The following is a 13,291-nucleotide window of genomic DNA, read 5'->3' on the forward strand; positions in this document are numbered from 1 at the left end:
TGTACAAATTCAACTGGGCAGCCATTAGTGGTACTTACTATTGCAGTTCATACAAGTCCGACTACAGACAAGCAAATGACTTTGAAATTTTCATTTAAATACATATTGTCAAAAGTCCCCACCACTTTCTTTCCAGCCGAATTCAAACATACTGAACACTTTACTAAGATCAAATAAAACACCCTTTGAGTTCACTTTAAAAAGCAACTGAAGGGCTCGTAAAACTTTGATAATCCTCACATGACTTTGGTCACCTGTTTGATAACAAGGTTGGAACACAACCTTCCAAACTGTTTTTCATACCTAAATGTATCATCACTTGTAATATGGTAAAACAGAATCAGTTGTTTAGAGGACATGCTATCCAGTTACACCGAATCCGTGATCTCTTGGATATTCCAATTATGAATAAAGATGCCTAACAGCGAGTTCACTGGTGGGGTTTCAAACACATTTTCCTACCACTTGCGACCCTCCTGGAATATCTTGGGTCTAAGCTTGTACATCAGCTGCCAGAGATTTTTGAGGGTGCAGATGAGGGGGTCTCCCATGCCAAGAATGATACTTGTAAATAATTCACACACACAATGTACACTTATAATTATTGCATCACAGATTCCATTGAGGAGATTATTTGCATCAAAATGCAGTGTCCGTTTTCACTTTCAATCCCCCTCCCCCCTTTTATACCCTCCTACAAATGATGACTGGACCATATGTACCAAGTACACAAAACACTAGTTTGAAGAAGCAAGACAATGAAAGTTCCATTGACATCTTCTGCAAGATCATGTCGAATACACAGCGATCACGTGACTCAACCTCATCCAATGAGAATGCACAAATATGGTACAGGGTTCCGATAACACGAGTCGACGTTTTTCTATACATGTACATTGCAATCTCACAGTCTTTAAATACACAGGATTGAAAAAAAAAAAAAAAAAAAATCAAACAAAACAAAACAAAAATATCATATAAATATCTCTTCTAATAAGACTTTCTTCAATATCATCATTTGTATCAAACAGTCTACAGAGATCAAAGATAACCAAGCGATTTCCCGTTGGCTACCGAGAGTGAAGCTCAGGGTCTGTGGAACTTGTTTCACGTCGATCTTTTGATTCAGAGTTACTGTCTGTGGGACTACAGTTCTTCGCCTTGTTAAGAGGAGAGTTCGTGTGACTACGTGACTGTGTTGCACTGCCCAGGGAGGGGATTAATGGGGGTGGGGCTCCCGGGGGTAAGGAGGCAGGGGAGCCATTTTTACTGCTGGAGTGGTGGTTGAGGAACGGACTGATGGGCCTGTGGTAAGGCGTGTGGTTCAGAGTCTCTGTCGGCCTGTGTCCCTGATGAACCGCCACCAGGGGATCCGGGCCTCGTAACGGCGGGATCTTACTACGGTCCATTTCCATACGTTCCATCCGCTCACGGTCAAACGGCTGAAAGCGCTCCAAGAAGCGTGCTTCCATGGCACGTTCCCTAAAGAACATTTCCTGCTCCTTCATGCGCTGGTCTTCCAACATGGCAACGCCGAGAGGGTTGAGACGCGACAGCATGCGTTCGCGCTCCCTTTCCATTTCGCGCTGAAGTTCTAACCTTTGGTTCAAATCAAGACCCTTGTCTAGCAGAGGGCTCCACACACCTGGGTGCACACGGTCCGCAGGCATGCTGTATGCAGGGGCCAACATTCGACTCCTCTCCATTAAGTTCAAGCCAACAGGACCCATACCTGGGTGAGGACTGGCAAACCCGCGCATTATGTAATCATTATGAATAATTTTGTCCCGTTCCCGTTCACGCTCCAGGTGCAAGTTTATGAGATGTCTTTGTGAGAGGTCTTCCTCTGCTGAATGTTCTTCCTTAATTTTGACACTTTTGTCCAAGTAGAGCGGATCCAGTCGTGAGGGAGGTTCAGGGCGGCCATTCCGTAATGGCGACCGTGACCTTGAGCGTGACCTTGAATGCTGCCTATCCCCAGTGTGAAATTTCTCTGGTCGTATATCTCGTTCCCGTGACTTGTCTAACATTTCCAAGGGATGTCTGTCGTGATGAGGAGAACTTCTCACAAGCCTATCCCTGCAACCAAAAACAGAATTACAACTTAAGTTCTGAACACAACTAAATGTATGGTACACAACAAAAACAGTTCATCAAATATTCCCAAAGAAGACGTCAAACAAAACAAAACAAGAATCCCTTTTTCATTAGAGCAAAAAATTTGACTAAACGTTTCACAAAAGAATCTCCTTTTTCCTGGCATTTGCACAAATTGTTTAATAAGGATAGATGTTCACAATTATTTCCACTGTACTAGTGCAGTACACGTTTTGTGAGGTCATCAATGTCCTTTGTGGAGGAGAGACTTTAAAAACAGTAAGACAGATTGTTCTCCGTGCAGTCACAATAGGCTTTTTCCCAGCCACATTTAACCCCTTTGGTTATGAATCAACGATGATGATCTGTTTTGTTACCCCAGAGTGCTCATTCTAGTTTACCATTCTGTGGCCACAGCTATTAACTCACCTTTCCCTGTCCCCCAGGCGGAGCTTATCATTAGCACTAATTTCTCGTTCCCTTTCCTTCTGTCTCTCTCGTTCCCTCTCTCTGTCTCTTTCCCTTTCTCTCTCCTTTTCCCGCTCTCTTTCCCTTTCTCGCTCCTTCTCCTTTTCTCTTTCCCTTTCCCTCTCCCGTTCTCGCTCAGCGTCAGGTTTAGGCCATGCCGGCGGGGTGGGGAAGGATGGGGGTGTACGGTGGAGTCTATTCCACTCCTGAGGGGGTGTCACACCAGGCACATGAATTCCCGACAGTTGACGATCACCATTGAAGAAACCATTACCTGTAAGAAAAGAATAAATAAATCAAATTTGATCTAGATTACCTGGGATTTCACATATTTGAAAGGCTTGAATTCATACATTTTTTCCCTGCTTTTACCATTTACACAGTGAAAGAAAACAGAAAACTAAGCATCGTTGGAAACAACAAAATTACCTTTTCTTTAACAGAATAAATTGCAGTCACATGTTTGAATTCATTAGTGTCCTCTTTCCTAATGACATTCCCTTGACCTTCTACAGACAATTAGAGGAGTGCAATTACTTACCTACAGGGCCAAAACCTATACCCCCGCCTAACCCAGGGAACGGTCGGGAAAATGGCGACACCCCTGTAACACACAAGATCACACACTCATCAGTTCCAGGCCCACTTAAGAACATCTCGCTAATTACGGTCCGGTTTATGGGCAAAGAAAACAGAGGTGGAGCCACTGTACTTTACCTGGTTTCTGACAAAAGACAAGCTGCTTTGGTTGAATATTTCTCCTTACACAAATCTTAATATTAATGGACATTAACGATGTCAACAGTTTGTTGAGCTGCTGAAAGGTATGTATATGTACATATGCATAGGGTTTTACATCGCACTTAACAACTTTTCAGTCAAATGACACAGCTGCTGAGCGGTCACATACATGTACAATTTATTTGCTTACCTAAATGAGCTGGGTTTAAAAAGCTGCCATCAAAAGGACTTCTGCTATGTGCAGCTGAAAGGCAAGATTACCCGTAAATTAATAGCCTGATACACTGCACTGAGTAAATTTATCTGCATCATGATGCTAACATTTTTAAATTTTGTCAAAAACGAACCTATTTCTTTATTTACTTGATTCGTATTTTATGCTGTATGTCACTTAAACTGCGTTGGTCAGCATTATGGAGGGAGGAAACTGGGCAGAGTCTGGGGGGGAAACCCACGCCTGAGTTTATACTGCATGTGAAAGTTTGTGAAAAATAAATGCAGACTAGAAACAGGAGGTATTATAAAGATTTCTGCAGCTCCACACAAAATGAATGCTTGACTTAGGTTTAATGCCACTTCAGCAACATTGCTGCCAATCTGTGGCAATAATACTGAAAAGAAAGCACTCCAATCTGTTTCACCTGATTTCAGTACATTTATAGACATTGTCTCTCAATCAATCTGTGCAATACCCAAACACCATTTTGACTGTTTGATTATCCCAGATGAATTCTTCTCCTTACCTGCCCCTAACAGTGTAGCTGACGTGAGATCAGGTGGGCGATGCAGGCCCCCTATGAGGTGCCCCGAGGGGCGGAGTGGATCAGTCTGTTTGCTGTCTCCTTTCTGAGCCTCTGCCTGCTGCTTCTGCTGATGATGATAGATCTCCCAGGCCACACGTACATGCATGGCGCACCACTTCCCAGATTTCTGAAACAAAATTCACGTGGTCAATTAGATTTCTTGGCACACATCAGATTGTGGTTTTGGAATGAATAAATGTATTCGACAACACAATTAAAAGATTCAAATAGTGTTACAAGACATTTATCCACATCCCAGATTTCTGAAACAAAATTCATGCAGTCAATTAGATTTCTTGGCACATCAGATTGTGGTTTGGGAATGAATAAATGTATTCGACAACACAATTAAAAGATTCAAATAGTGTTACAAGACATTTATCTCATTGGCCTAATTTCTGAAATTATAATATTCCTTTTCACTCATGTTTAAAGAATTTATAGGTATCATACTATCAAAAAAAAAAAAAAAAAAAAAATTCCTGAAAAACACTTTAGGCAAAAAGAAAAATTACACTTTGTTAGCCATATCATGATTGAGCCTTTTCCCGCCATAAACACATGAATACAAATTAAGTAATATAATCTAGTCACAGATATAATTTATTTGATTGGTGTTTTACGCCGTACTCAAGAATATTTCACTTATACGACGGCGGACAGCATTATGGTGGGTGGAAACCGGGCACAGCCCGGGGGAAACCCACGACCATCCGCAGGTTGTTGCCAGGACCTTCCCACTTACAGCCGGAGAGGAAGCCAGCATGAGCTGGACTTGAACTCACAGCGACCGCATTGGTGAGAGGCTCCTGGGTCATTACGCTGCGCTAGCGCGCTAACCGACTGAGCCACGGAGGCCCCGGTCATAGATGTAATACAGATGTAATACCTATGTCTAGGTACATCTACGAGGAGACTGCAGGTGGTCTAGCTAAGCTTCTAGCGATAAAGGGGAGGGATTAGGCGTGTCAAAGCAACAAAGCTTGAAAGCTCTGATACACCACAGAGGCTCTAATAAAACAATACAACAAAAAGGACATCCTATATTTACACAAGCTAAAGGTATATTTGTTAGTGCAGTGTGACATGACTTTGGTATCTATCTGGCTGAGGCTAACCTAAGCTGTGGCGCATCCATAAAGCGCGTATCCATGTGTTTGCTTGGACAGCTTTTCAAATGGCTTTACTTCGTGATGTTGCGGGTGATAATGTACCAATTCACAAAAAGATTCTTCCCAACTGATGCTCACCAGTAACACGTATATGACACTCTCATACTTTGCAGGACATTGCACATGGTTTGTGTACATCTGTAAACTTTTTTTTTTACACAATAAGTGTATCTAACTTAATACCTTCACTGTCTAATTATTACCATCATTTTCAACTTTTCAAAATTTTAATTAAAATCAAAAAAATATGACAAAGTCAATGCTTTTTATCAAACCTATGCTACAATATAATTATTAACATAGAAAAATTTTGTTTTAGTAAGCACTTCAATGTAGCCAATATTTAAGCAATTGGAATATTCTAGGCATAGCAACAATTTATTTACCTAATCAGTTCTAATAAGACAAAATTCATTGCAAGCAATTATTATCACAACTAAGCTATCACAGCTGGGCAAAATCTTCAGTCTCTACTCTGAAAAAATATCAGGAAATTCCACAGTTATGTCCCCTTACAGGGGTACTCTCCTGCCTACAAAGGCAGGGTTGCAAGACAAGATTTTCCCAGACTTAGTACTAACTTTAGCGGCAGGTAGTGATGACGATGAGGCGTTCTTTTCCCGGTCCCGCATTGACAGCATCACCTGGGAGGGGTGCATACCTGTGGTAACTTTCTGTAAGGGGAAAACCAAAAGGAAAAACCCAAAATAAAACATCAGGGGTCATTCACAAAACTGTAAGCATGGCAGAATTGGGGGGAAAGAAGACAATTGTCATTGTAACACATCATCCAGGAGAGTTTAACAGCCTATATGTAAGTCATTTATATTACAATCTCATCTGTACAACAAGGTAGGCAAATATACATATACAATATTTTTTTGTTCTTAGAAGATTTGTAATGTGGATTTATCTCCCTTACAGAGAGCTCTTCTTTTTCTGAGAGCTTGTCCTGCTGAGACATTGGGGAGATCGTCTGTTTGAGAACGATTCTCAGGTACTGACCATGCTTTAAATGTAAACATCAGAAAACTGAAGCCAAACTGTATAAAGGATTGTAATTGTAATTCCGCATCGGAATCTTTAGTCTCTGATCTCAAAAAGACAAAGCTAATCTGATAAAAAGATTGACAGTATTGTTAAATGCAAACTAATGGCATAAAATACAATGTTAAGAACCATGCACTTATATTGGCAGGGGAAACATACTGTTGTCTGATCAAAAATAAAATATTAAAAATACATCTATGATATTGGGGTTACTAAGGCAGCAAAGAAGCTAGTGCTTTGCATTTCCAGCAGAAAGAGTGAACATTAGCCTGTATGGAATATGTCAGCCATTTTATCTACACCTATGCCTCACAAAATGACGCAGGAAAATTTCAAATTCCATGCATGCCACATTTTGACCACTGTTTGTAAGTGAGCTTGGATGTTATATTTCCAATCCAGAGCTTTGTTTTTTTTCGTAAAAAATATATCTCATCTCAAACTGTACAGTGATGAAAAATTTCAGTTCTTCAACGAGAATCAAGTTCTCGTCATGTCACATAGACGAAAACAGAGAAGGGCCAAATAACATCCTAATTTATTGAACTTTCTAGTATTTCCCACCACATTAGACTCATATTTAATAGAAAAGATTTAGATAAATCTTGCAAGCTTCCATCTCGGTTTGTAGGTAAATTGGCTGGTGGATTAGGTTAGCTTCAGAGAGCAGTGCTTCGAAGGTGGGTCTACAGACGTGGGTTAGGAGGGTCTCTAGGGTGGGACAGCTCTAACCTTAGGCTGGAAGGCCCCATGCATGCTGGAGTTCAGTGGTCCTGGCCCTGAAGTATGGAGCAATGATGGAACAGCCGGGTAACTTGGAATGCCTGGAATCTGCTGAAATTAAGATAAAACTCACGTAAGTTATATCGCTTGTCTCGTCTTACATATATCTTCCTTCTTGAGAAGAGCTCGCCCACCCCACTCCCCCCCCCCCAGTTTTTTTTCTCACTTCAAAACTTGTGTTTTGGCTGATGTCAATAAACTTTCTGTATATAAGATTCAACACATTGTGTTAAAAACTTGAACTCAATTCGTCAAATCTAAGAATATTGAGAGTAAGTTATATATTTATCAAGAACAGGGATTTACTTCTGAGCTGAAAACTTCAGACAATGGCACAGTCATCAAGAGTCAGATTCCAAGGTATGTGGGTTCTCCTACAACATGTACAAGTACCAGCAGAAGGCTTTTAGCACAAATCCACGGTAAGCATTTAAGACTCACGTTTTGTCTGTAAAACGGCGGGTCGAATTTTGGCATCTTTTCGTACTGAAAGGGGAGAATGTTTGAGACATTTAATGAAGCTCTGGGTAAATTTCATGTACCTCGCATTAATCACCAGTCTATTTGAATTGACATTTTAAAAAAAATGTCAATCAAATGGCACCTGCTGCAAAGTCTAAATTGCATTTACAACTTATTAAAAAAAAAAGGTCTGAAGAATGAAGACTTCCAGAAGACTCAAGAAAGTAGGTCAAAACAACACTTAACGATTCAAGTATAAATACAATGTTGAAGTTTTCGCTGAGACACTTTGCTTCTGACTGATTCAATCAACTTCATAGTTTTGTTACAAAGCATGATTAATCTCTTATCAGAGAAACTTAAGTGTTAAAACAAAAAGTCTGATTTCAAGGCTTTGCATGAATGCATTTCTGAGATTAAGTGTATGTGAACAGGCCGAACTTTAGGTGAAATACAGTACCCTGAAAAGCTATAAACTGGGCACTGCAGAGTACGTACCACATGTGGGGAGGGTGTGGGGACAAGAGATGCGGGATACTGATGGGGTGGTGGGGGCAGGGGCCCGTAGGTGTGCTGGTGGGTATGCTGATGTTGATGCATGTGTTGATGTTGGTGGATATCCTGACGCAGATACGGGATGGGGCCCACGCGTGGACTGGGCGCAGCCGCAGAGGAAGGGTTACGATCAACGGACGTGTGCGACTCGAGGAACCGACGATTCAATTCTTGTTGTAATTCCTGACCTGTTTGACAAAGAGGGTGTGTATTTTCAGTTAAAACATATAAATGTCCCAGATAAGCCGCTGATGAAGAGCAATTCCAGTATAAACAAGATTCAGGAAAAATATCACTTAGATTTACAAGCACTCATAATGAAAGATAAGATGACTGCAATATTATTATCATCATTTGCTTGAATCTATATCCCCAAGCTTTTCTGAAATTTTTGAAATAATTAAACAATATATAATACAATACCAACGATACCCCATGAAAATGTTAGCCAATCATTGTGAAATGGAAGTTGTAAAGAATATTTCAAATGTAAGAGCAACAATCTGGTATATGAGCAGAGAAAATCAGCACTGAGGATCATACCAGAAAAAATAGTGCTGAGGTACTTACTTGTGTGGAATGGCATTGCTTCTGTGGGCAGTAGAGGGTTGGTCACAGAGCCATGGACTGGCAGAGCACTCGAGGTTAACGGTGCAGGGGGTGGCGGGAGTGGTGCCGCGAACATGCTATGCTGGCTCGGGTGGTGTCCAGGAGGGTGCGGGTGGGCATGTAAAGGCTGGGGTTGGGGGTGGGGACCCGCCGGCGGAAAAGGTGTAGAATGGTGGGAACGGTGCGGGGAATGTAGAGGTAACGGGGCGTGGGCAGAGAGGCCTGGGGACCTGTGGGGCACCGAGTTGTGGAGGGAGGTGGAAGAGTTGTGAAGGGAGGTGGAAGAGTTGTGGAGGGAGGTGGAGATGTGGAGCGAAGGAGATGTATGCCTCTGGCTAGGGTTGTGAATGGAAGGTGAGGTGTGTCTGGAGGTGGAGTTATGCAGGGAAGGGGAGGTGTGTCGCTGAGAGATTGGGGAAGAGTGGAGCGACGGAGAGGTGTGCCGCTGGGTGGGGGTATGGAGGGATGGTGAGGGGTGCTTCTGATGGGGGGTGTGAACCGAGGTGTGGGTATGGGGAGGAAGCGAGTTGTGATGGCCTGGTGGCGCCGAGCTGCAAACACAGAAAAGTGAGTCAGTTTAGATTATCTTTTAACATATATAATTTATTAATAATAATATAGAATTAAAAACCACATTCATAGTGTAAAGCCAAAAGCAATATCCTTAGAATTAACGATATAATGCTGAATTAAGATCGCACAACCTTATAAAATTTATTTAAGGATTTATTTCATTGGCAATGTACTCAAGAATATTATGGTAGAAGTAAAGCAGACAGAATTCTGGGGAAACCCATGACCATCTCCAGGTTGAAGCTTACAGGAATTCATAGGAGTTCATGTACGGTGCCTTAGAGCAACGTCTGCATGTGACAGATTCTTGTAGGTAAGTCGGCCTATCAAGAAAAGTCACACAGAGAAGCGGGATTTGGTAGTTTTTTTTTTCATGTTTTATTTACAGTATCGTTTCATGGAATTTTTCCCCAGGTGCTAATAGGTCATTATATTTATGTTTACCTGTTCCACGTGGAGTTTTTCACAAAGTCGAGCGGATCTTTGTGGTTGTGTAGTTCGTCCCGATGAAACGGCCTCGAAGGGATGGGTGCCACCTTAGGTGGTTCCCTGAGTGGTGCAGGCGGTGGCAATGAACATGGCGACTGTAATGACTTTTTGGGTGGTGGAATGCAAACTGGCGGCTGAGTGGCTTGTGTTGTTGTTAGCGCTGAGGTGACCGCGGGAGAAATGCATGGAGTTGTGGGTGACGGGGGTTTACACGGCCGCGTGACAGGAACAGACGGCGAGTGAGGTACAGGGAATGCACAGGGTGTTGTCGCTGTGCCTGTGGCAGTTGTTGCTGTCGTGGTCGCTGTGGTAACGGTTGTAGCTGTGGCCGAAGGAGCGCTTGTTGTTGTTGTAGTGGTGGTGGGTATCGTAGTGGGTGCTGGTGATGAAACCGGAAGTATGTGGTTTACTGGCGGCGTCACACTTGGTCGTGGAGGATGGATGCTCTCCCCTGAAAAACAGGAAATGCTTCATTTTAGAAACTATACATATTTTTTTATTTATTTGGTTGGAGTTTTACAACGTACACAAGAATATTTCACTTATAGGACAGCAACCAGCTTTATAGTGGGAAGCAGAGCAGAGCCCAGGGCCCAACCTCATGACCATCTGCCCATGGCAGACATTTTACCATGTAAAACCAGAGAGAGGAAGCTAGCATGAGTGACTCAGAGATGCTCCTGGGTCAATGAGGTGCTAGCATGCTAACCCCTAAGCCACAGAGGCCCACTGGTTCCAACAACCCTAATTCCAGTCTGCATTAGTATGCTTATGCAGAAGGGAAAATACCTTAGACAAAGAAAAGCACATGGTGGTTTACGCCTTTGCTAAAACATAACCAAGAATCTGTTTGATAATTCGTGCACTATTAGCTAATCACGTATAAGGAACCCCCACACTTCCAATTCACTATGCACCCCAAAAAATCCTGTGTGGTTTCAAGCTGCCATTTTGATTCTTGTTTTAACCTAGGACACAGTAGAATTTGAGACGTTTGAGCTTTGCTCTGCATGCATTTGGGCATAAGCTAAACACACAGTGATGCTGATTGCTGTCTTAGATAGATCATTACAATGTGCCGTATCATGTCATCAGCACAGATACAGCTGTAACGCAATGCCCCAGCCTCTCTCTTTACACCCTCCTCCCCTCCATAGATGACTGATTCACTCCTGTGTATATATCACCATGTTGCTTTGAAAGGTTGCTGTTCCTTTCATCACTGAAATTATCTGGCACGCCAATCTAATCTGGATTCTTTGCCCTAGCCAAGCCCTGCAGGTGAGAAACTGATTCTGCTGATCTACAGGCTTTTCCAGTATGTAAACCTCCAGAAACTGCAAGACCAGCAGTTGCCAGCACTACAACATTGCCAGCAGCCGGTTGTATTTACTGGAAAGGGTTGGTAAAATAAACGTCAGGGGATAGACACCAGGTTTTGTTTCCTCCCACATATGACGTGCAGGTTTAGCCCAGGCTCAGAGAGCCAGTTGTTTAAAGACAGGACCACAATTGTTCCCATATGAGAGCCCCGTTTTTGCCAGCATTTTCAAGCATTTGGTGTTGCATTATAAGTAAAGTACAGCACACTGCATGGACATCTGCTAAGCCTTGTATATTAGTTTTTGCTGACAGACAATTTAGGCTGTGATTAATGGTTAGCCTCATCTTGAAACATAAATACAAAAACAGGCTGCCATGTTAGTTTAGCTGTAACTGGGACCACACACAGCTTGGCGAGCTTGGCAAGGAGAGAAAGAGACCTCTCTACGCCACTAATGGGCCCACACAACAAGGATCTGTAATCATAATGCCTTGGCTGCATAAATAGAAGGTATGCCAAGATCGTGAACTATTTATCATAAAAATAAACCCGTTTTTTTTTTTTCTTAGCACCACATTGAAAGTATCAAAGATGACACGGTAGATTGCCTTAGGTACACCTCTCTAGCTCAGAAAGTTCCTCTGAAGCTATGAGACGAAGACACCCCCTGGCGCAGGATGAAGGGGGATAAAAGACAAGCGCTTATGAGCAAGATGACTTCTACAGCGCTTCGATGGGTGTTCCACTCATTCCCTCTCAAGTACACCTACTTCGAGATCATTGACACGCTACATTACTTGAAAGTCAACCAGTGACCTGGAACATTGCATTCACTCTTCTCTGATGTTTTATTAATGTCATGGACACCCACTGTCATCTCAAAACCAAGTCATGGACATGGAAAAGGTAGGATGTCTCAACTTATACCAGTAATTCTGTTCTGAATTAAATATAGCACATACATGTAAGTCTATCACATCTGACTTATTTTCAAATTATCTGATTAAACATGACTGAACACTAAAAGATGTCTTAATTATGCACTAGAGTTAAATTCCCATGCCGACAGAAATGTCTATATTTAGTTTTTCTATCGACTAACATGTTTCCTTGTATGTCAATTAAATGGAGTTATTTTGGGGTTTATTTTAAGGGTATCGTTTAATAGCTTCACATTTTAAATTCCTTCTTTATGTAACTCTCCCCTTTAACCTTGCTATTTCAGCATTTATTCCCACCAGACTCCTCCAGGGTCTGTTATTTCTTCCTGCACGGCTGATAACAGGACAGGATATCAAAACCAGTCATCTCACATAAACAATTTTACTTAACTTTTGACAAATGGAAAAGAAGAATTCACACACCTGCTGAGGTCATGGAGGCTGATCAGATTTGTGGGCTACTGTTGACAACTCAAAGGGTATGGGGTGAAAATGATGAGGGGTCAGGGGTCAGAGACAAGTTAACAAAATTCATCAGCCTTTTCTGGGCTGCCCTGAGAACAATTTCTAGGCTCTGCCTATCATTTTTCTCTTTCCCTTCATCTTCACACAGGTTAACTGTGACTGCAACCTTCATTGGCCCTAATTACATCTGTCTATCAGCAGTCATGACTGGGGGGCCAAAAGATCAGCCTAGACTCTGATAATCTCCTGGCATAGGTTCATCAAGATATGGAAGGTGATACAGTGCACCTTGTGCCCTGCGCTCTCACTGCTTAACACAGTTAATAACATCCATACTAAGCTCATCTTTCCGCATAAAACACATGCTCATCTCTAGCATCCACACACATGTAATAAACAGCTCAATAAACATAACCCACAGCATGCTTATCCACATGTGAAAGCGTATACCATGCTAGTTTTTCTGTCAACACAACACAGCCTACCCTAATCCCTCAATCATTTCACACATAATGGCACAGCTTTCAAGGCAATCTTCCTGACTTATAAACAGCTTGATTATGGAGATCAGTTTTTACATGTACCAGGATGTGTTGACAATGTGTAGGCCGCTGTAGAAAGTGTAATTTCATTATTCTAGATAGAACAATACTCTAAAGCTGTACCTGACCTAACACCGTTACAACAGAGGATAAGGGGTGTAGAGAGAGCTAGCACTAAGGGAATCACAGCCAAAAATCATGAGCGTTTCATTGCAAA

General features: G+C 42.1%; 1 protein-coding gene across 3 annotated transcripts in view; it reads right to left on the reverse strand.

Annotated features, from left to right (window-relative positions):
- Window positions 1-991: 991 nt before the first annotated feature.
- LOC135476263 (autism susceptibility gene 2 protein homolog) overlaps window positions 992-13,291 on the reverse strand; it is a 181,887-nt gene continuing 169,587 nt past the window's right edge. For 2 of the 3 annotated variants that reach the window (XM_064756236.1, XM_064756238.1), the window contains 11 exons: window positions 9,758-10,253; window positions 8,702-9,291; window positions 8,075-8,319; window positions 7,556-7,600; window positions 7,064-7,165; window positions 5,863-5,955; window positions 4,050-4,236; window positions 3,497-3,550; window positions 3,107-3,169; window positions 2,527-2,839; window positions 992-2,079 (listed from right to left, as the gene is read on the reverse strand). In XM_064756236.1, coding sequence (XP_064612306.1) covers window positions 1,071-2,079; window positions 2,527-2,839; window positions 3,107-3,169; window positions 3,497-3,550; window positions 4,050-4,236; window positions 5,863-5,955; window positions 7,064-7,165; window positions 7,556-7,600; window positions 8,075-8,319; window positions 8,702-9,291; window positions 9,758-10,253 — 3,197 coding nt within the window. In that variant the 3' untranslated portion in view covers window positions 992-1,070. The remainder of the gene's footprint in view (window positions 2,080-2,526; window positions 2,840-3,106; window positions 3,170-3,496; window positions 3,551-4,049; window positions 4,237-5,862; window positions 5,956-7,063; window positions 7,166-7,555; window positions 7,601-8,074; window positions 8,320-8,701; window positions 9,292-9,757; window positions 10,254-13,291) is intronic. The other variant, XM_064756237.1, reaches the window with a different exon arrangement.

The sequence above is a fragment of the Liolophura sinensis genome, chromosome 10 (genome assembly GCF_032854445.1).
Source record: "Liolophura sinensis isolate JHLJ2023 chromosome 10, CUHK_Ljap_v2, whole genome shotgun sequence".
In the NCBI taxonomy this organism is placed as follows: domain Eukaryota; kingdom Metazoa; phylum Mollusca; class Polyplacophora; order Chitonida; family Chitonidae; genus Liolophura; species Liolophura sinensis.